General features: G+C 38.2%; 1 protein-coding gene across 1 annotated transcript in view; it reads left to right on the plus strand.

Annotated features, from left to right (window-relative positions):
• KIFAP3 (kinesin-associated protein 3) overlaps window positions 1–20,689 on the plus strand; it is a 63,468-nt gene that overhangs the window by 30,570 nt on the left and 12,209 nt on the right. The window contains 4 exon segments of the mRNA XM_010020375.1: window positions 1–83; window positions 1,162–1,247; window positions 9,751–9,940; window positions 14,566–14,665. The exon segment at window positions 1–83 is cut by the window's left edge and continues 34 nt beyond it. Of these exon segments, the coding sequence (XP_010018677.1) occupies window positions 1–83; window positions 1,162–1,247; window positions 9,751–9,940; window positions 14,566–14,665 (459 nt within the window).

Genomic DNA, 20,689 nt, shown 5'->3' on the forward strand with positions numbered 1-20,689 from the left:
TGAATTTGTCTGTCAGATCATCTATGTATTTTATCAGATGGTCTTTCACCAAGCCACCAGAGATGTCATTATCAAGGAAACCCGTATCTTTTTAAAGATTAAATATCTAGAATTGCAGCAATTAATTTTGCCATCACTGCTGTTTGGCCTCCTGATCTCAGAGCTTTCTGTGTAAATGGTTTATTTCAGCTGAAAGAAAAAGCCAGGAAGCCTAGGCATGTTAGAGGGACTGCAAGATTAATAGGAAAGATTAAAACTTAATCTGCTTTGAAACAGGAAGGGAAAGTAGGAGAAGGATCACTGGACCAGATGACCCATTAGTTCTTATGAAATCTGAATTACTGAAAGAATTTGTTTTGCAAATCATAGTTCACAGAAAAACCTACATAGAGCATAAACAAACTTCTTGCACTGCACCATTAAACATACATGTTGCATAGTCTGAAGGTATGTGCATTAAAATAATCGCACTTTCTTGTATCAGTCTAGACAACAAAAATAATGCTTGTCTTGTATTTTTTGCCACCTAATTGTTCTTTAAACTTTGTTTGACATAAATCTTCCCTCTTCTTCCCACTGTGGAGGCTTTGATTCCTGTTCCTGACTTTCCTCTGTCTCTTTTTTCACCTGTCTATTGATGACTGAATCTGTTTTTCAGTTTACTTATGTTGTGAATCTATTCAATTTTTGGTTCTGTATGGTACTTACAACTCTTATTTAGGCTTTACTACTTATTGTCATTATCGTTTGCATAATAGATTGTCTTCAGTGTTTTTGAGAGAAATACATTGGAAACTTTTTTTTGAAACAAGAAATCCCTAAAGATTACAAAGGTAACAGATAAAAGATTAAACCATTCCACAGAATCCAAACCTTATGGAATAACCGTTAGGTGCATGGATTTCCTGTAACAGATCAGAATGTATTTTCTTTGAGGGGGCACATAATCTTCCTTCAGCAATTTTGAAGAATATTTGGCTATTTTAAAATATGATTTTAAAAAACTAAAGTGACTGGGGGAAGGCTGCTGACCATGTGATGGAAAATTCCAGACTATGGTTCTTAATGAAATTTGCAGTTGGAAGAACCCAGGGCTGTGGGGGAAAGGGGGGTGGGGGGGATGGGGAGTGGAAGCTTTTATCCTTAACAGTTTCTTTCCAGAGGCTCCAGCATATCTCATAGACCTGATGCATGACAAAAATGCCGAGATTCGCAAAGTTTGTGACAACACTCTGGATATTATAGCGGTAGGTCGGATTTTTTTTTTTTATCACCTGTCCTTCAAGGACCTCTTTACATGAGATAATTCTAAAATAACTTGCTAATTGAAGATATTTTTCATGTGCAGCTTTCTAATCACATAGGTAATAGATCCATTTTCATGGGACAATGACAATCATTAATCTAAGTTTGTACCAGATTTCTGAAGCGTTCATATGTATCAGTTAGCTTTACACTACAGACACTTTTAAGAGAGTGCTTTTGTACTTAAATAAATGAATCGCATTACGCAAGTATGTCAAGCCTTATTTCTTAGTTCTCCAGACAAATGGCTCTTGTTACCCAGCAGCTTTTATTCAGCTTTTCTACGTCACTTGATGCCAATTTTTGTTTCAGAAAGAAAATGCAGTCAGCGATCCTGAACCTGGTTGTTTGCTTCTGGGGGAACAGTCATTATAGTACTGAACTTTTTAATAGTGTCTTCAACTCTCGGACAGGTTTCTTTTAGCTACATGACTTAGTTTGTCAAAATAAAAAGAAATTTCAGCATTTTGCAGTGTCTTAGGATTGTAGACTCTATGTAATGTTGGATGTAGAGTAGCTGTCATGTAATTAAATCTGGCAGCCAAAGGAATTTCACTATGAGTCAAGGGCAGTGTCTGTGACTACCTTAATGCTTTTCCTGTCATCTCTTTAGTTGAATTGCACATATTGCATCTTGTTCTCTGAAAGGTTTAATACCTAATTTATGCTGCATGCTTGGTCTGTTCTGTTGTCTCCTTTTATACTTTTTAGTAATGCCTTATAATTTAATATTAATCTAAAAAAAGTAGTAAACTGACATAACATTTTCTGTGTTGGAATTCCTTTTATCTGGCTCTGTTTTTTGCTTCATGGAGGTATTGAGTGAAAGTCCTGGTCCACTTAGTGACAGAGTTGCTGTTGACATTCATTAAAGGCAAGATTTCGAGTAAAATGAATTTGCACTTAGTACTTACTTATGATGGGCATTATGTTCAGTTACCAAGATCAGTTATTTCCAGAGACATCTTCAATGGAAACAGTACAAGTATTTTTATCTCTGGATGAGGTCAGACAATCAGGGTGCTTCCAAGACTTGTTTTATCTTGGGGGCAGTGCAATTTCCAAGTGTCTCAGTTGTTGATTTGTTCATGTAGTGTTCATATTACAATGTGGTGCATAGTAATATCTAGTTACTGAAAAATGTTAGCAAAATTATTAAGCAACATTAATTTTATAGAATCTAGAAAAATATATTAAGATATAGCTTCATATTCAATATTACCATCTGAGTAAAATATATTTGCCTTTCTTTTACTTCTTAAGAAGAGGTAATCTTTATGCTAGCTGCGAGTAAATGAGGAGTGCTATTATAATGGATGCATAAGGCTTCTCAACTTGCAGGAAGCACTGGGCAGAACTTCTAGGGCCTTGAAGAAGAAAACAGGGAAGAAATTATGTGGTACTCCTGTTACTGGGGGTAAAGGAGAATATAGCAAGCACATACTGAAAGTAGTTTGAGTGGTAATAAGTTACTGTTTTCTCTGGTTGTGGGGCAGTGCCACGCTTAGAATGGTGTTCACTGGTAAGTTAGGAGAGTTCCCTTTCTGAGAAGGTCTTTTTAGCTATATTATCTAGCAGCTGAGTTATAGGTTGCGTAAGTGACAACTAACACCATGGCCCTGTTGGGAACAGGAAGCACGAATACACTCTCTTTTCTGGAAGACATAGAATGCTGCTAACTGATTGCTTTCTCAGCAGTGTTGTAAGCTGGTTGCACTCTCTCTCCCAGTACCAAAAATCACAGGCAAAAAAGGCATCACATTCTAGATGTTGGTGGGAGAAAATATGAAAAGAGTAATTTATCAGAACATCAGATCTTGATGGGTGTTTCACCATTCAGCTCAGATGATATGGTAAGGCAGCCTGTAAAAACCAAGGTATTTAGTTGTGTAGCAATTTTTACACAAACAGTGCATTTGAGTTGTCTGAGCAGGCATGTTCTTTAGGATTCATGAAACTTCTTATCTGTGCTAAACCCACAAGAAAAAAAATGAAGTTTTCAGTCTTGTTGTTCCATACATGCTGACAGGATTAGTTCCTCTGATGATGAAAAATCAGAAACTAAATGTTGGCAAATAGAGGTTTGAAAGTAATGTCTTTTCAGGGAGGCAAATGCTTCTTTCACTCATCAGTAAGCTCTATATACTGTGATTGAAGTAACACTAAAGAAAATCAAATGCCTTATAAGCCTTAGGGGAGACATGCATTCTGTAGTAAAGTAATTGTCACAGAAATTATGGAAATGTTACACTAGTGATGATTTGTTTAATATAGCTTGGCTGGTCTCTGCCATTGATGAACTGAAACAGATGTGCTGCTTTAGCATAGTATGTACTGGGGAGTTGGAGTTTTGCACTGGTAGATGAAAGATACCCCTTTTGTCAAAAAGGAAGTCTGCGTTGGTAATTGAGGAATGCTTCAGTCTTGTGTCATGTGCCGAGTATTGACACCAAGCAGCTAGTTTAGTGTGCTTGCACAGCTGAAGCAGGGCAGGTCTCGTGGCTCCGCTGACAGCCTGGAATCAACAGCCGCTATAGGAGTCTTGAACAAATGGAGTTCCCTTTGCCTCAGAAGCCTGGACACCTGCAGCTCAAACCTTGTGGAAAGAACTGTCAGCTTACTTGAGATGGTTTTACTCTGTTCACCTCGGACAACATTATTGAGAGCTCACGGGGCTATTAATCTCTCGGGTTTCTCGCTCTTTTTCTGCTCCTAGCTCAGCCTTATTGCAGTTAAATTATTTTCCTCATTTATTCAAATGATATTTAATTAACCATAACCAGATACTTGGACTGTGTAGTCTCAACCTTTCCGTTCCCTCATTTGCCCCCATTTTCCTCTTCAGTATTTTTACGGCTTTGAATCCAGACCTTGTTTCTTTTATGATCAAGAATGGATCATGATGCTTCCCGCAGAAGTAAACCATCTTATAGATAGCAACAGCATTGTCCATGTGATTGAGGAAGGACCTCATGCCTAAAGTGTTCTTCCAGCTCTTGTTCTTTGCCCCAAGTATTTGTAATGAATCCCAAATAACGTTTGTCTCATATGCAAAGCTGTGTTAATGAACAGCTTGCATCATTCCGTATTAGCTAAGTGCTCTGACACAAATCCTCCATGTTGGGAATGCTGGAATGTCGCATAAGAGGCTGGAATGTGCTGCGAAACCTCAGTGCTCTGGGATTTGGGGTCAGCTGTGCAAGATGTTGGACAGCTCTCTTAGAATCAAGGAAGACCACAGGGCTTTGGTGTGGGCTTTATATGAATAGGCAGCATACTCTGAAAATAGATAACCTTTGACTCCAGCTTGGTGTCCTCTTCCCATGAAGAGTGATGTAATCACTCCAGGAAAATAGGTTCTCCCTTCACTTATCAAGGCTCCCCCGTTCTGTAGTGTCTCTTGTTCCCCTGTTATCCCCTAAGAATTGTGAATACAGAGAGATGGGCAGCATAGCAGCTAGGGTGTAGGGCTGCAGACTGAACTGCTGACGTACATTTTCACTGATCAGCTTCTGCGTTGTTAAATTTGCAGTCAGTCTACTTTGGTGCTGGTAGCTTTTTGTGGCAAAGACCAGGAAAGGCTCTATCTGGATAAGAATAACCAGATTGGAGGAAGCATTAGATTGGGCAGGATTGTCCTGACAGGGTTATGAGAAGACAAAACCAATCTTGACCGGATTTCCTTCTAGCATTGTTGCTTGCTCTTTGAAGTTGTAAGAGTAGGAAGGTGAGCTAAACCACTGATCTCTGTTAACTTTCATAACAACTTGCCAGTGAGATAGATACCTTATGCTCCTGCAAAGGGGGGAAAAAAAAAAGGTTTCTCTCTTCGGCTGTTGACAGTACAGGAACCCTGTGAATGGCGTGCATGTTAGGCAGGCACCTAAATTTAGGGGGCATGTTTACTCTTTTTCCCTGCCTTGCTTTAGTTTCATATCACAGCTTTCAGCTTCCCATCAGAATATATTTAGTATGAATCTGATTGTGAAGAAGTGACTCTGGATTGCACAGGTGAATGAATTGCCCTCTTACACTAAGCTAGGTATCGTATACACCTGCAGAAGGCGATCCATAACATCTGTTTCTCTCCTTGGTTTATAGAGGCACATAGTTCAAATGGCATGCCTAACTTTTGGATAGCTAGACAAGATAAATCTTTTCTTTCTTAATAAATGGTTAATTTAACCTTTCATGGAAACTGTGTGTTTTAGGGATGGCTAAATAATGAAGAATGTAACACATAACCAAGTACAGCCTTGAACATAATGAACATTCTATTTACTGTATAGCAGCTTTGGTTTAGTATGAGGAATCACATCAAATGAACCCTATTACAGACCCAATTAAAGGGCAACCACATTAAAGTGAAAAGGAAAATCTGTTTTTCATCAGCTGTGAGAGAACACAAAGCAGATCTGTGTAGCTCTATGTTATCCTATAGTGTGTTAATCAGATACAAGGTGTGACGGAAGCCAGTGACAAAGGGGACCCCTGATAGGGAACAGACACACTCTGATAATAGGCCAGTTAACGCTTCATAATATTTCAATGGTTCAGTAGTAAACAAAGCTGGAAGTAGAACTTCAAAAAGGATGGCACATTCCTTGCAGAGTCAAACCATACATCTTCTATGACACTTTCGGATTTATGGAAACCGAATGTTAAAAACAGTGATGTCAGGGAGCTCCAAAGAGAATAAAATCAACCTTCAAGATTCCTCCTTTTATGTTTCTGAACATGCAGTGTTGGGGGGACATGGGGGTTGGAGAATAGGCACATTCTGTTTACCACCTTCTTATTGCCCCAGCTGCTGCTTGTCTAGTAGCTCAATATTTAAAAGGACTGGAGAGCACAAAGCTATGTTTGTATCTCCATGTTTAGTTTTGTTTTAATTTTGCAGTAATTCCGTAGTAAAAAGAGGTATTCTTCATGTGTTTAAAAAAAAAAAAAAAAAACAAACCCAAACCCAAAACCCAACCAACCAAAAAACCCCCAAAAACGAACCAAAACACAGAATGGAAAAAAAAACCCAAAACTTTTAATACCTTAAAATACAGTTACTGGAAGACTTGGTGTGTTTTAGGGAATTGTTTTGCTCTAAGCTGCTTTAATTTGGTTTCTTTGTACTTTTGGATGTGGTCCTGCATTTACAGCTTTTCTTCCATTCTGATGTTATTCCATGAATCATTTACCCAGTGGTGTTTCTGCACATTTCTGTGGAAAATGTACAGATGTATTCATGATCTAGCAGTACTGAAATGAACTTGTTTCTGATGAGATAATGTAAATTGTTCTAGATTCTTGCAAATCATCCTTTTCTAGGATTGCTGCTGGAATGAAACTCTTGACAAAGCTGATTCTGGTGCTGTCACTTCTTTCTTCTTGTTACTCATTCATAATGAAATGCAAGGTACAAAGTAGCCAAACTGCTTGAGCAGATAACTTGTGGGTTTTTTTTTATTTATTTTTTAAGTAACCTGCAGATATGTTCAATCTTACAGCTGCTAATTTGCCATTCAGTTGCTAATCCCATTTTCCATAGGATGGGAAATGTAGAATACAGGAATATTCTGCTCTGTAGTCATTGTCTGAAGAGAAAGTCAGTTAGGATCTGAGAAATGTTAACTGATTTTATTTATTTATTTATTTTATTTTTAAGAAGAGTACAAGAAGTTCATGTATACTTGTGACAGATGTTCAGAGAGTGGTGTGGAATGGAACAATGTCAGGCAAGTGGGATTCATTTGGGGTTGAAATGTTGGGAAGATTAGAATGTTTTCAAAGGCATTCATGGTTTATATGAGTTAGGTAATTTAGCTGATGGCTTTTTGAGAACTTTTAAACGTAAACAAGGTAAAAGGGATTCAGCTTTCCCACAGAGTAGTCTAATTTGCTGTTTGTTAAATTTGTTTATTTACCCCACTTTATTGCAATCATGATTTCTGGGAATAGTTTTCTTAAGACTGCAGTATGATTTCTGGCAGTTACAAGGTGTTTGTCTAAAGCTTGTAAGTAATTCACAGCTGCTGGAGGCTGACATAATAGCCAACAGTTTAGCTCTGGCTGATGCAGCAAAGGAGATGTTTCCAAGATGCTGGTCAGATGTCATCATTGAAAGTCATGCTCTTTGTTGGGTGGTTTTTGTTTTTGTTTGTTTGTTTATTTGTTTGTTTGTTTGTTTTTTAATGGGTCATTTTATAAGTCTCAGTGATGAGCTTGCTTTTTCCAGGGCAACTCTTGTTTTGCACTGTGATTTCTAGCCTTTCCTTTTAACCAACAGTAGAAGCAGGGAAGGAAAGATCAAGAGGCAGAAATAGCACGGGATGTTCTTTTTCCAAACTGTATAGGGCATCAGGGGGTGTGTGATGTTTTGGGGGTTTTGTTTTGTTTGTCTTACTGTCTCTCTCCCTAAGGCTGCTGCATTACTGCATAGCTGACAGAAACCTGGAATTTTGGTTGAGGTGACTGGGCACTGCAAATATCTATAGATCCCACAGGTGATACCCAACACTGTATATGGAAGTTATGTAGGAGAGCACGTTTTGGACATGACTGCTTACATGCCAGGATGGTGCAGAGGGGAATTAGAAAAGTCTAGTAATTGGTGTGGATCAGAGGTGTAATTGGAGAAATTTAGAACAATGCTACAGACTGAGAAGAGCCCCACATCTACAGGTACTTGCATGGATGTCCTAGCAAAAGGGAGGTTATGGTCTCCTTTAAGCCAAGAGAAACACATTTGCTATTTCCCCAAATAAAACATTTTTAAAACCTACTACCATAGGATAAGGGTTTGTGGTTGAACAACATGACTTGATGTCCCATGAAATTTTGGATGCTTTAGATACTTGTTAGGAATGTCAGAGCAGCCTCTGCCAGAATGACAAGGCCGGCTGGTTTTTGTGTTATCAGCCAGTCAGAAGGGTGGAAAAGGCACAGGGTAGGAAGTGTCTTACCTATGCCAGGTTAGAAGCAGTAAAGACAAGGTAAATTGAATATTAAGTCAGTTTGAAAGCTCAAGTTCACTCTATAGGGGTTTCAGAAATTTAACCTGAGCTAGTAAGCCAAGTTATTCTATCTCCACTGCTAGCTTTTGACCTTCAGTAATAGCCAGATCTACTTTTGCATGTCTAGCTGGAGCAGTTTAAGAAATTACCACTTCCTAGGCCAAGGCATTGTCGCTAACTGTGTGAATGCTTTTCATCCCCTTCAGGGCTAAATAAAACAGATTTTAAAAACCTTCAACTACTCCAGCTAGATCTCCAGGGAAAGTCTGTCTAGATCAGGTGTTAATCAACATGAGAGCTAAACAATTTTCATTTTTTCTCTCCTTTGTAGTTAAGCTGGAAGACAGCAAAGTGAGATCTGTTTCACAAGAATATTTCTTCCTACAATTAGAAACTCTGTGGTTATGAATGTTGTTCCTGTTCACAATCCTTTGATTAAAAAAATTACTAACCATGGTGCATTATTTGTGCATCTTCCCAAACCGATTCCATCTGCAGATTTCATGTTGATGAGTTTCCTATAATTAGCTGTGCCCTATTTTTCCAGTAATATTAAGAAACTGAGTATTATCCACAGGTTTGTGTTCCCTCAGTGGTAATCAACAGCCCACAGTCTGCTGTGTTTAGAAGAATCTTCTAAACAGCTGATTGCAGCAACCAGAGGCTATGTCACTTTCTTATGATGCCTCTGTATATTGAATATCACATCACTTGAGTGCAATTAGGCTGTAATCCAGATTGAAATTTCATGCCTATATTTTGTTTCCATGATGGCTGGAACATATGTCTTGTTTTCCTCAGCTTTCTGGAGAAACTCCTCTCAGATTTTGGTGTTGTATCTTGGATTCCTACATCCTCCTTATTACAAATGCTGTGCACCATTTTTGTGGGTATTTAATATCAATCATAAAAAGCCATTATAAAATTTAACAAGTTGAAAATTAATTCCTGTCTTATTGGAGCTCATGAAACAAAATAAAGATTCATTGGTTTTATCAGAACTTTTATTGTATTTTCCAGTAACTAGTTGTCCTAGTGAATGCTCCCCTAATGAGGACAGGGTATTTGGCCAGTGTTAGTAATTAATTACTGAAAAATTGAAAAATTGGCAGTAATTGGCTCTTCTTGATGAACCAAATGGGGAGACTGATGATGGAACTTCCCTGCTCAAAGCGGGATTTTTTCTGGATGGGATAAAATTACAAACCATGAAGGGACAATTGTACTGCTGCATGTACAAAACCAGAATAATGCCTAGTGCTTGCAAAATCATTCTCTTTTTTGCTGAAAGAGCTCTGCAAACTGAATAGAGGATTTAAGTCACTGAGCCTTCAAACTTGCATCTTTCGCTGACATTAAATTCCTCTGCTATTTCCTGTTAAACCAAACAGATTTGTCTGTACCCCGTCCTAAAATACTGTGTGGTGATTTTTAACAGGAATACGATGAGGAATGGGCTAAAAAAATCCAGAGCGAGAAATTTCGATGGCATAACTCTCAGTGGTTGGAGATGGTGGAGAGTCGGCAGATGGATGACAGTGAGCAGTACCTGTATGGTGATGATCGTATTGAGCCCTACATCCATGAAGGGGATATTCTGGAAAGACCTGACCTCTACTACAATGCAGGTAAGGCTGCATATATTAGTATTCAGGACTGGAACTGCTACTTCTGTGGAACAGGAGCTTGACCTGGGGCTGTGGGCAGAATTTGCTGACTCAAACCAGTTGGACAGTTGCCCTTCTGTGTCACTGGGAGCCGCGCTAATGCACACTAGCCAAGGATGGACTTGTTCTTGTTAGGATGTTAATGATGGATTGAGTACTGTGTATCTGTGATCTTATGAAATGCTACAGGTCTTCAGAAATATGAGTAGACCTGTCTGAGAGGTAATGGACCCTGATGACTGATCTAAATAAAGGTGGCCCAGCTGTGTTCTTCTTGCCTACTTCTTGTGTCCATGGCTTATTTGCTTTGCAAACACAAACCTTTTTTTCATCCCTGTTAAATTCACAGCTATGGGATTTGACACTGAAATGTGTTTCGCCTTCTGTGTTAGTTCTGTGATGGATTTTTATTTTTCTTTTTTATTGCGGATCTTGATGAAAGACTTCAGTTGAGTCACATCAAACTTGTAGGTTCCTTAGCAGAGGCAATCATTGTGTGACTTTCATCTAATCTGTTTGTGTGATGTTTGCTGTCTTATATATAGGGAAGTGTGTGAATCTCTTCTGTAAATACTTTTATTTTTTAGTTCTTCATATGAAAAAGTTTTATTACTTGACAATCTGAAGAAGTTTGTTTAAAAAAAACCCAAAAATTATTCTTAAGAGTAGTCGTGTTCTTATTTGAGATTAAACCAAATACATGCACAGTAGTGCATAATGACACAGTTGTGGGGGATTTAAAGTGGAATCTACTCTCTCTCCTTCTGTAAAGATTTTCTAGTTACTAAGAAAATAGAAGTTGCCATACTGGATTAAGACAGTGGTGTATCTAGTCCAATACTGCCAACTGTTTAAGGGGAAGGTTCAAAAAGCTCTGCTGGAGACAGTCATGAAATAATTTGCCCACCAGATAAACATCTTAAGTTTTCATAACTCAGAGTTGGCTTACGCTCTCAGATTTGTGGTTATATCCTTTTCAAAGTCCTGGATGACTGTGTGCCAATGGATTTATTTTTTATTTAATTGACAGTTTGAGTCTGTGGGGTTTTGTTATTTTCCATATAAGCTTCCAGTCCTTTGCTATGATGCATGAGTCACAAAACTCTCTGACTCTGTGATGAATTTGCGGGAATAGTAATAAGAAAAACAAAACCACTAAACCCCGTAAGTTTTATTTGCAGTTGCTGTGAGAAAATAATTGTGCAAGATCTCAGAAGTATTTAAAAAATTATTCTCAAAGGATACCAGAACTTAAGGATTTTTTTTCTTCTGTATTTTACTATGTATGTCAGCCATAGCAACCTGCCTGTTTAGCAGTATGTTTTTTCTTTTTGAAACCTGTAGCTTTATCTTGCTCTACTAGACTTACAAGGTTACCAGTGTGAGCCATGTGTTATACGGTACTTTTATTGCATCAAGTCTGCTTTGGGCTTCCGAAGTTAAAGATGTGCAGCATGCCTGTTGTAGTCTCCCCTTTACAGGTCTTAATAATAAACTTTTGCTTATTTCATTGAGCCATTTCTTTTCCCAATAGTGTGAGCTAAATATAGAGTGGCACCATTAACACTGAATTTCCTGGCTTTTAATCATTTATGTTACAAGCTTAATGTTATTCGAACAAAGATTTTTGTGTTGGAATTGATATTTGACTGAGAATGAAAGGCAGATTTCCAATGATATGTTCTGCAGATGTTTGAAAAGTGCTTTTGTTTTTGAAGGTATAAGAGTAGGTGATTATATTCAAAATACAGATTCACTTCTTGGGTTCCTTCCAACAAGTGCCAGTAATGGTGCGCTTCTGAAGTCTGCTAGATTTATACTTTTAAGATGTGGCTAGAGAGGACATAATATTCTTTTGAAAAGGCTGTATATTATTGTACCAATTGGAGTATGCATTTGGGTTTCTGAAGGACAGAGCATGACTTAGTCAAAAAATAACAGCAATACAAATCTTTGTGCAGTCAGAAACTGGGGCCTATGAGGATGTTGGGGAGGGACTCTTCGTTAGGGACTCTAGTGGTAGGACAAGGGGTAATGGGTTTAAACTTAAACAGGGGAAGTTTAGATTAGATATAAGGAAGAAGTTCTTTACTGTGAGGGTGGTGAGGCACTGGAATGGGTTGCCCAAGGAAGTTGTGAATGCTTCATCCCTGGCGGTGTTCAAGGCCAGGTTGGACAGAGCTTTGGGTGACATGGTTTAGTGCGAGGTGTCCCTGCCCATGGCAAGGGGGGTTGGAACTAGATGACCTTAAGGTCCTTTCCAACCCAAACCATTCTATGATTCTATTCTATGATTGTATTAAATATGGTATTTTGGTTGGATTTTAGAAATGACCTGCACTGATGGCTGATGCTCAGTACAAGTCCTCCCTCAGCCATAAAAGTTCTTGAGTTCACTGATGGCAAGATGAGTTCCTTATTGCAATGATATGCCAACATCTGTCTTGCATAGTTACTTGAACTTACATGAAAATCTCTGTAGGATCTCCGAAGTCACCTTTGTAAGCTCAGTGTCTCTCTTGCTCTGAAAGTACATAACCCTAGTTTATCTTGAAATGTACATAACAACAGATGTCCTTTAACTGTGTAATCATATTATGCAGCTGATGCTATCCATGTGCTTTCATTTTTCTATAAATTCATGTGAGCCATAATTCTTGAGTGTTATGGTTTAAATGTTAGCACTCTTGATTGAAGACACTTTAAGTAGTGGTAGCTCTAGCCTTTAAGTTAAAATGTAGAGCTTGCTTTATTAATACGAAGATAAATGTTGGGTTTAGGTCTCTCTGCTTTCAGATAAGTTTTAACCAAACCTGACTGTTTAAAATACATAGTTGCTTAAATTGATCGGTTTTGATCTGAAGTGCTGCAGGTATAAGTGCTAATGTTCTCCCTTTTTTATTTTCTGTGAAAAATACAGCATTGGTGGTGAGTTAGGAAAACTTGGCACAAGTGTTAATAATAGCCATTTCAACTTTCTTTCCTCATCTTTGGTTGGTTTACATCTCTATGATATCACAGGGCACTCACATCTTGGTGAATATGCTGAAAGACCGTAATATCGATCTGAGTCAGATTACTTGCTTGTCAAATAATACTCTTTCACATACTGTATACACATGTATACAATTAGAATATATCCATGTACAGCTATCTTATGCTGCTAAAATGTAGTCTGATCATGGCTAGCATTTTTCATTTACAATCTGTTGCATTGTATTCAGTCACTTTCCCATGAGGTAGTATCTTCTAAATGAATCTCTGTAGCACCTCATCAAATGTCTGTTAGAAATCTAGATGTGTCAATTCTATTCCTTTTATCATTTGTCACTATATTATCTTCAAAAAAATCAGGTAAATTCATAAAGCACTGGGAGATTTGTTTGAATGCCTGAGTTGTCATCTCTAAGCCCTTGTGTCTGTAAGTAACTTTCCACTGCTTCCTGCACAGGCAGTTTTAGTAGTTTTGAAACCACAGAGGTTAAGCTAAGTAGCCTGTGACTCCTTGGATCTTACCTCTCTAGAGTGGAATGGCATTTGTAACTTCCTAGTCATTAGGAATCTCTCTCTCTCTCTTTTCTGTTGAACTATTAAAGTATCAGTCTGAATGTACCTGTTTCTGCCCTGTTTTTATTGAGAAGCTTTCTGCACTACAAGTCTAGGATTGTTTTCATACAGTTATGGAGACAAACTGATGTAGGGTCAGTTTTGATGAAATAACTCATTATCTGATTAGAGCCTAATACTAATAACCATGTAAGAACTGTGCCCTTAATATTAACAAGAAATGTTTTGTAAATGCTAACAGGAAAGAGTTAAGCTGGGCTCTCATTCAGCTGGGGTCAGTTCACTGACTTTACTTCAAAGACACTCTGGATTTACACTGATGTAACAGAGGGAAAATGTTAGCCCCTGGTTTTATTTTCTTCTAAAGCAAGCAGAGACTGTGAAGCCTTCAAGGAATACTGCTGGCTTTACAAAGGTCTGCATCTTCATATGCCAATGCTTTAATATTCAGGAAGCAAAAAAACCCAACCCTTTAACCTATGTTCTTGAGAGGATATCATGTGCAAAGACCACCCTTTAGGAAATAGCTAGAAGACATTAAAATACGGGGAGAGACAAAAATAGGTTTGAAGTTTTTGAAGCTTTCCTGTTTTTCTAAATTAGTTTTGAGAGATACAGTGGTAAAGGATAGAGTCTGAACAAGTAAGACCTTTGCTGTTTCTCTTCTGCTGGCCAAGATTAATGTTTGACCCTTCTCATTACTTTTTCTCTGGGCTCACTTTCCTGATGGGGTAGACAAATTTAGTCTCAGTATAACCTTTACAGGCCTAAGGAAGAAGGTGGTAAGAGTATTTCTTAAATACAGCTTTTCTTCAGAGCAGTAGGCTGAGCTAACTCAAGTCCAGGTAAGGTTTTTTGGAATTGAGGTTGCTGTCTTTCAGAATTTCTGTTGCTTTAAATTCCTCAAAAAAATATTGTAAGTTGCTAATGAATTCCTAAGACAAGCACAGGTTGTGTTGCCCACCTGCCCTGAAGTCATGCTGCTTCATACAGTCACTGTATCTTTCTTGGTTTTATAGATGGCCTAATAGCCCCTGATGGAGCAGTGAGTCCAGATTTCTTCAGTGATTACCATCTTCAGAATGGAGACCTCATTGGGCAGCATCCCTTTTCTAGCAGGTAAATTGATCTTTTTAGAGAATGCATAGAATCCAACAATGGCTATTCAGATTGCTTCACAGGGCTTCATTTGTTTTGCTCTCAGCAGTGGGAATAGTTTACTCTGAAAAAGTTGTAGTTGTCTTCTGAATTACATGCTGCTTTTAGCATATTAACATACATGTTGTAATAGAATCACAGAATCACAGAATAGGTACGGTTGGAAAGGCCCTTAGCTGTACAATAGAAAAGTAAAACTAGAGCATACAACTAATTATCTATTATGACAATTGCTCAAATACTATTCAGACATTATTGTTGGGAAATATCTAACAAGAGGCTTGAGACACTGGTTACTTAGAAGACTAGTTTCCAATATTCTTAAATTGTTAAAAATAAGCTTTGTTCAGCTGCCAAAACTATTTGTGTGGGGTTTGGGTTTTTTTTGTTTAGGGTATGGAGTTTGGTTGGATTTTTTTGTTTGTACATGTTTTATTTGGGGGTTGGTGTGTGTGTGCATGTGTTGGATTTTCATGTTTGTTTTGGGGTTTGTGGAGTTTTTTGGGTTTGTTTGTTTATTGGTTGGTTTGTTTTGGTTTTTTGTTTGTTTGTTTGTTTGGGGTTGGTTTTTGGTGGGGGGAGGGGTGTCCACTTAACCCAAGTCTTCCCAAGGTGTTCTCAGTTAGATTATTGAGGGAACTTACTCTGAAAATCTGCTAGATGAACAAAAGATGTGGCCTTGACTTTTGGGAGATGTTTCTCTGAATTCCTTCTCTGGTCAATGACTTCTCTGAACGTCAGGAAACTGTTGCAGTTAGAATTTCTGAGACGACTTCTCCCACAGGTTCAAAATAGAGAAGACTTATCTTAAAGAATGGGATCTTCGTAGATCCTGTTATGTTTAGGAAGTGCCTTTTATGGAGCATGAACTATGTGCACCCGGCAGGAAATATTTAAAACACTTTACTGTAGTGGTACAAAATTCACTTCAACAGGGTGCTATCTGAACATGCCCAGCCATGTGGTTGAAGTTGTTCCTTTCCAAATGAAGAATGTTATTTTCACCACTTGGAACTTCAGTCACCATTTGTAAAACATGAGTAACTCACAGTATGTACAGCTGAAGCAAAAAAGATTTTTCTCCCCTACTTTTGCTTCTTGAAGTTGTTAAAGGGCACTGGATGGTTACACTTGTTTGTTTATTCTACCTGAAATGCACCAGGAAGCTGAACATTTGTCAAGGGTGGAATGGTGGTAACATCTTTAAGAACAAATTAAAATAACTAAAATGTTTAGATCAAGAAAAAAAAAAGTAGGACTTGAGAAATAGATCCTCTTGGAAAAAGGAAGTGTTTATAATCAGTAAAGATCAAATTCAGATTAGTGTGTATCCCTTTGAACTGAGCCTGTATTTGGGAAGGGAATGCTGGAGCTGATAGTTTCTAAATGCACAATCTTCGTTTCAGAGCATGCAGGAATCACCAGGAGAAACTGAGGGAAGCATGGCCTATGTGCTACTCTTGGAGTCTTACTATATGACTTGCCATTTTAAACTTTAAAATAGACACACAACCCAGAAGATGACAGATTTCTGTATTAACCAGAATACGGCATGGGTATGTGGTCCCAAAAGTCTACATGCCCCTTTGGAGACAGAGGGAAAGGTGTGTAGGGTGAAGCTTGCAGACTCCTTTGTGTCCAATAAACTTAGATAATGCCCCAGTCAAGATGCTTTTGTTTTTCCAGAAAGCTTTCAGCTGGGAAGACAAAAGATCTTGGGTAAGAGTTAAAGTTGATCACTGTACTTCAAATTTCAATCCTTTATTGGGATTAGTAAATTAGTAAATTGTTTTTTTTTTTTTATCTGATTGTATTCCACCTAAAATTAGTAGCAAAATACATCTGGTATATAACTAGTTAAATTAAGTATTTGTAGAATTTTCTTGCAGTGTCTCAAGGCATTTTGGAGCTCACCTCCAGAAAGCAAGCAGAAAAATTGCAGTTTGGCTGGTGACAAACTTGGTAATTGCCTATTGAAGATAGCCTCTGTAAATATTCAGATTTCTCACTAGAGTTCTGTTTTCTAGGAAGACTTTATTTCGATATAATTGCTGTGTGGATTTATCTGCAGTCCAGACACAGTCTAATTGGAAACAGTGTAGACTGCTGCAAATATTCTGTCCTATTTGTAACAGAGCAGGACTGAATTGTTTGATAGAATAGATACTGGCAGTCAAATGGCGAATCCTAGTTTTCAGATGTGTGTCATTATCGTTTTGAACTTCTTGGCGCCAGAAGCTAGGATTTCCTGATGCTTAGAGCTAATGTAAAATGCATTAGTGCTCCAAGGCATGAGCCATGGAATTGCCAGTCCCATGAGTTTGAAGAGCCAGACCCTCCCTTTTCCCCAATCTGAATTGGTGTTGGAAGGTAAAACCATACGTGCTAGAGAGCCTAATTAAAAATAATAGCAGCAAGTCAAGGCTCTTTTTATGTGTTATATAGTGTACATTTCATCCATACCAAAACATAATTCTAGGGTATTTTTATGCTTACAGTTTAAAGCTAACAAGAACCTTATGTCAAGGATTTATTTTTAACCAGTTCCAGCTTTTAATAAATCAAGATTTTTGTTATAAAAATGGTTCCTTTTTCTGTTATTAATGTTTGGATATGTTTTCTAAAACTTTTTTAAAGCAAACTGAGTTATGATTTGCATAGACATATAGCAAGTTAATAGTAACATTTTTTGTGAGCTCAAAGAGAAATGACCTAATAATGAGTAGATGCATATTTCTCGTCTTTTCATTTGTTATACTTTTTTGTTACACCATTATTTGTTGTGCCTGTGTCTTCTGGTCTTGGCCTTTTATATTAGGCTTTTTAATTCTGTAATAGAAACAGTTGTTTGCTAAGCGATGAGGTGAGTTCTGAAGGAGTCTCTTCTTTGATTTAAGACCCCCCCATGTGAAATTTGAGGTAGGTGACAATCATGAGCCGACTTCTTTCTACTCAACTTTGAATAATCCTTTCCTCTAAAGAGAAAGACTTAGGATATGTTACCTCTTCAATGTTGCTGAGGTTATTTCTTATATTTGCAATGTGCTCAGACTCAATCAGGACTTCTCCTTGCCTCCAGGGAAGCTTTAACAAGTCAGACACAAAGACTCACCTATTTAGTGCCTGCATGTCACTGAGAAGCTGAGCTAGTGTTGGTGCCCCCACTGTGTTACTAGGGCTTTAGAGTGTTCTGATCACCAACCCCATTTTTTGGAGCCAAAGAAATGGTCTGTGAGGAGAGGTTTTCAAGGACTGCAACCAAACTCAAGTCACCTTGAAGATTTTCACTGTAAGCAATATTTAATAGTATTTTTGCAGGGCAGCTCAGCCCACATCAGCTGCCGTATGTTAGGCTGTTACACTAGTTATACAGCATTGAGCAGATAGTGAAAACCCTGTGCTTCCTTGCTTGTAGGATGCTAGTTCTAGCAGAGGTCTGGGACAGCCTCTGCTGTTGCAGTTCCACCAAGTTACATTCAGGAAAATTCAGAGGAATTGGAGCAGTGGCAGTATGCAGATGTGCAACTGATGAAGTATTTGACTTCCCTGTAACCTAGTAGGGGTATCACAACCAACTCCTGTGGAGTCCCTGTCCCAGGAAATACTGGACCTACATACCTAGACCTGCTTCACAGTCTCAGGCAGGTAGGAAGGTGCATTTTTGAAGTCAAATGAAACAGAAGTTTAAAAAGGTTAAGGTATTTATAAGCACCTGTTAGGTTAGCATAGAGGGGCTTTTTCCCCCCATAATTTTTTGAAAGGGGAACATGGAGTAATAGTATTAGCAGTAAGAACATCTTTACATTCAGCAAGTTAGATGAGTATCTTCGGGGCTGCATTTTTCAAAGACATCACCTTCCCTTCACAAGGTTTCTTGGACTTTCCTTTGAAACCTAGACACTGACTACTGCGAACTGTTGATCTTTGATCGATTTCTGCATCATAGAGTACAGAACAACTTTGAATGCAGTTGTAAAAGTATCTAGCCCTAAGTACAGATTTTGATTTGCTTGCATGTTTGCTATTCTGGACGTATCCTGAAGCAAGCAGAGATAGTTGTTGTTTCTGGTACTTGTCAGCATAAATGAGAAGCAGCAGGTAAGTGAAGATGTGGAACATTGCCATTTTTATAATGCTGCCACCCTCACTTTAGGGACCGAAGGCATTATTAGAAATCAAAATGCTTTGTTTCTCGTAAGCTAGTTTGTGTGTTTTGCAGCTTTAGTTTATAGCTTTTATTTCTGAACTATATTCTTACTGGAATTGTACTGTTGTGTATGATGTCTATAAATAGAATTATTTTGGAATATAATGTACACAGAAGCAGTGATAAAATACATAAACAGCATCTCTTGTTTTCCTCTAAGATTTGGAGCAGAATGCAAACAGATCGTAAGGTATGTTTTCCATTCAGCAGAAAATACATGCTGAGGAGGTTGTTTTGACAGCCTGTATCCAGGTTTTTTCATTGGCTAGGAAAAGACTTCTGTGATTAGATTACCAGCTTTGAATCATCTTACTGTCTTTGAGAAACAGATGGACATTAGGCATAGATTTGAAGTTTTCATCTGTTATTAAAATCTGTATTCAAGGCTCTGGTTCTGATAACTCTTAATATAGAGTGAAAGTTTTATGGTTGTAGCAAAAAAAAAGTCCCTCACCTCTGGCTGATGTGATGACAGCTTAGTGTCTGAGCTGCAAGGGATAAAGACCACCTTAAAGACATCTTCAAGAATCTGTGGTCATTTGTCAAATTTTAATCACCTTCTGGAGACTAATTACTTTAGCCATCACTATTATGTTTGTATCTTAAATATCTTTATGATAAAATATACTTTTTTTATCCTTTGGGGAAGAGACCACTTTTAACCTTTCCCAGCAATAACTAGATAATGATACAAACTTTAAGTGCAAAAGCCAATATTTTCATCAGAGTTCCCAAATCCTCTGTCTGTAGCTTTGGAAAGTTTAATAGTTAGGAATGCTGGAGCTAGCCAAAACTTTTTTTTTCCTTCCTCATCCTGAGGAAGTTTTCTCCAGTACAGAATCCTTTAACCTCTAACGTAGCAGAGCTGTCATTGCACAATCTTCGTTTTCACTAAGACAAGGCGTTTCTGTGTGTGTGCTCACATCTCGCAACAGAGATATGATTGAAACTTCTTCCCAGGAAGCAGTGAGGTTTGGCATGTCAAGCAAAACCAGTTTTATGGGGTGACTGTCTGTCCTTGGTGGAACTTCTTTCCTCTTGCCTGGATTTACAGCCTAAAACTGTAGCTGCATTTCTTCCTTTTGCCATGGCAGGTCATTGTGTTATTTTGTGAGCTAAGTATATGGAGCCAGCACCTTGCAGGCTGCTCTGCATTGACTTCAGTTAAGCTGTGTCTGTCTCTGGCAAGAATAGGCATGTATAACCAAGCTGTTGCTTCTTGATGGAAGCTACAGTGATGAAGGCTTCTCTAATACATGGCTGTAGGTGTTGGTGGGAGCACAGGGAAGATTTTACTGTGACTTACCTTATTTCTAGCTACGCTACCCACATGTAATGTCTGCATGTGCTAAATGGCCATATTAAATGTCAGGAATAGTCATATGCACAGACTTTTTTGCTTGGGTACCCTGATGAAAATCAGATGTGAATTTTCACAGGGAAAGACATAAGCGTAGCCCTCCATTCCTGTTGACTCCTGCAGTGTCATGTGAACTCCCAGTTGTGAGCTTACAGCTGAATAGCTTCTGTTCAGGTCAGGTAGAGGAACTGCATCAGGCACTGGCAAATGTTCGCTTTGTGAAGGTTTAGCAAAATGTTTTTAAATGGTTGTATCTGTAACTTAAATCCTACATCAACATTTACAGCTATCTTGCATATAGATCCTCATCTTCAATTAGATTTGCTAATAGCAGTCACATGTTGTACTTCTCAAGCATTGAGGATTTCATCTCTTCCTTGGTTTAGCATCTAAGCCATACAGGATGTATTGCTGAAAT

This window comes from Nestor notabilis, unplaced genomic scaffold (genome assembly GCF_000696875.1).
Source record: "Nestor notabilis isolate BGI_N333 unplaced genomic scaffold, ASM69687v1 scaffold14320, whole genome shotgun sequence".
Classification (NCBI taxonomy): Eukaryota; Metazoa; Chordata; class Aves; order Psittaciformes; family Psittacidae; genus Nestor; species Nestor notabilis.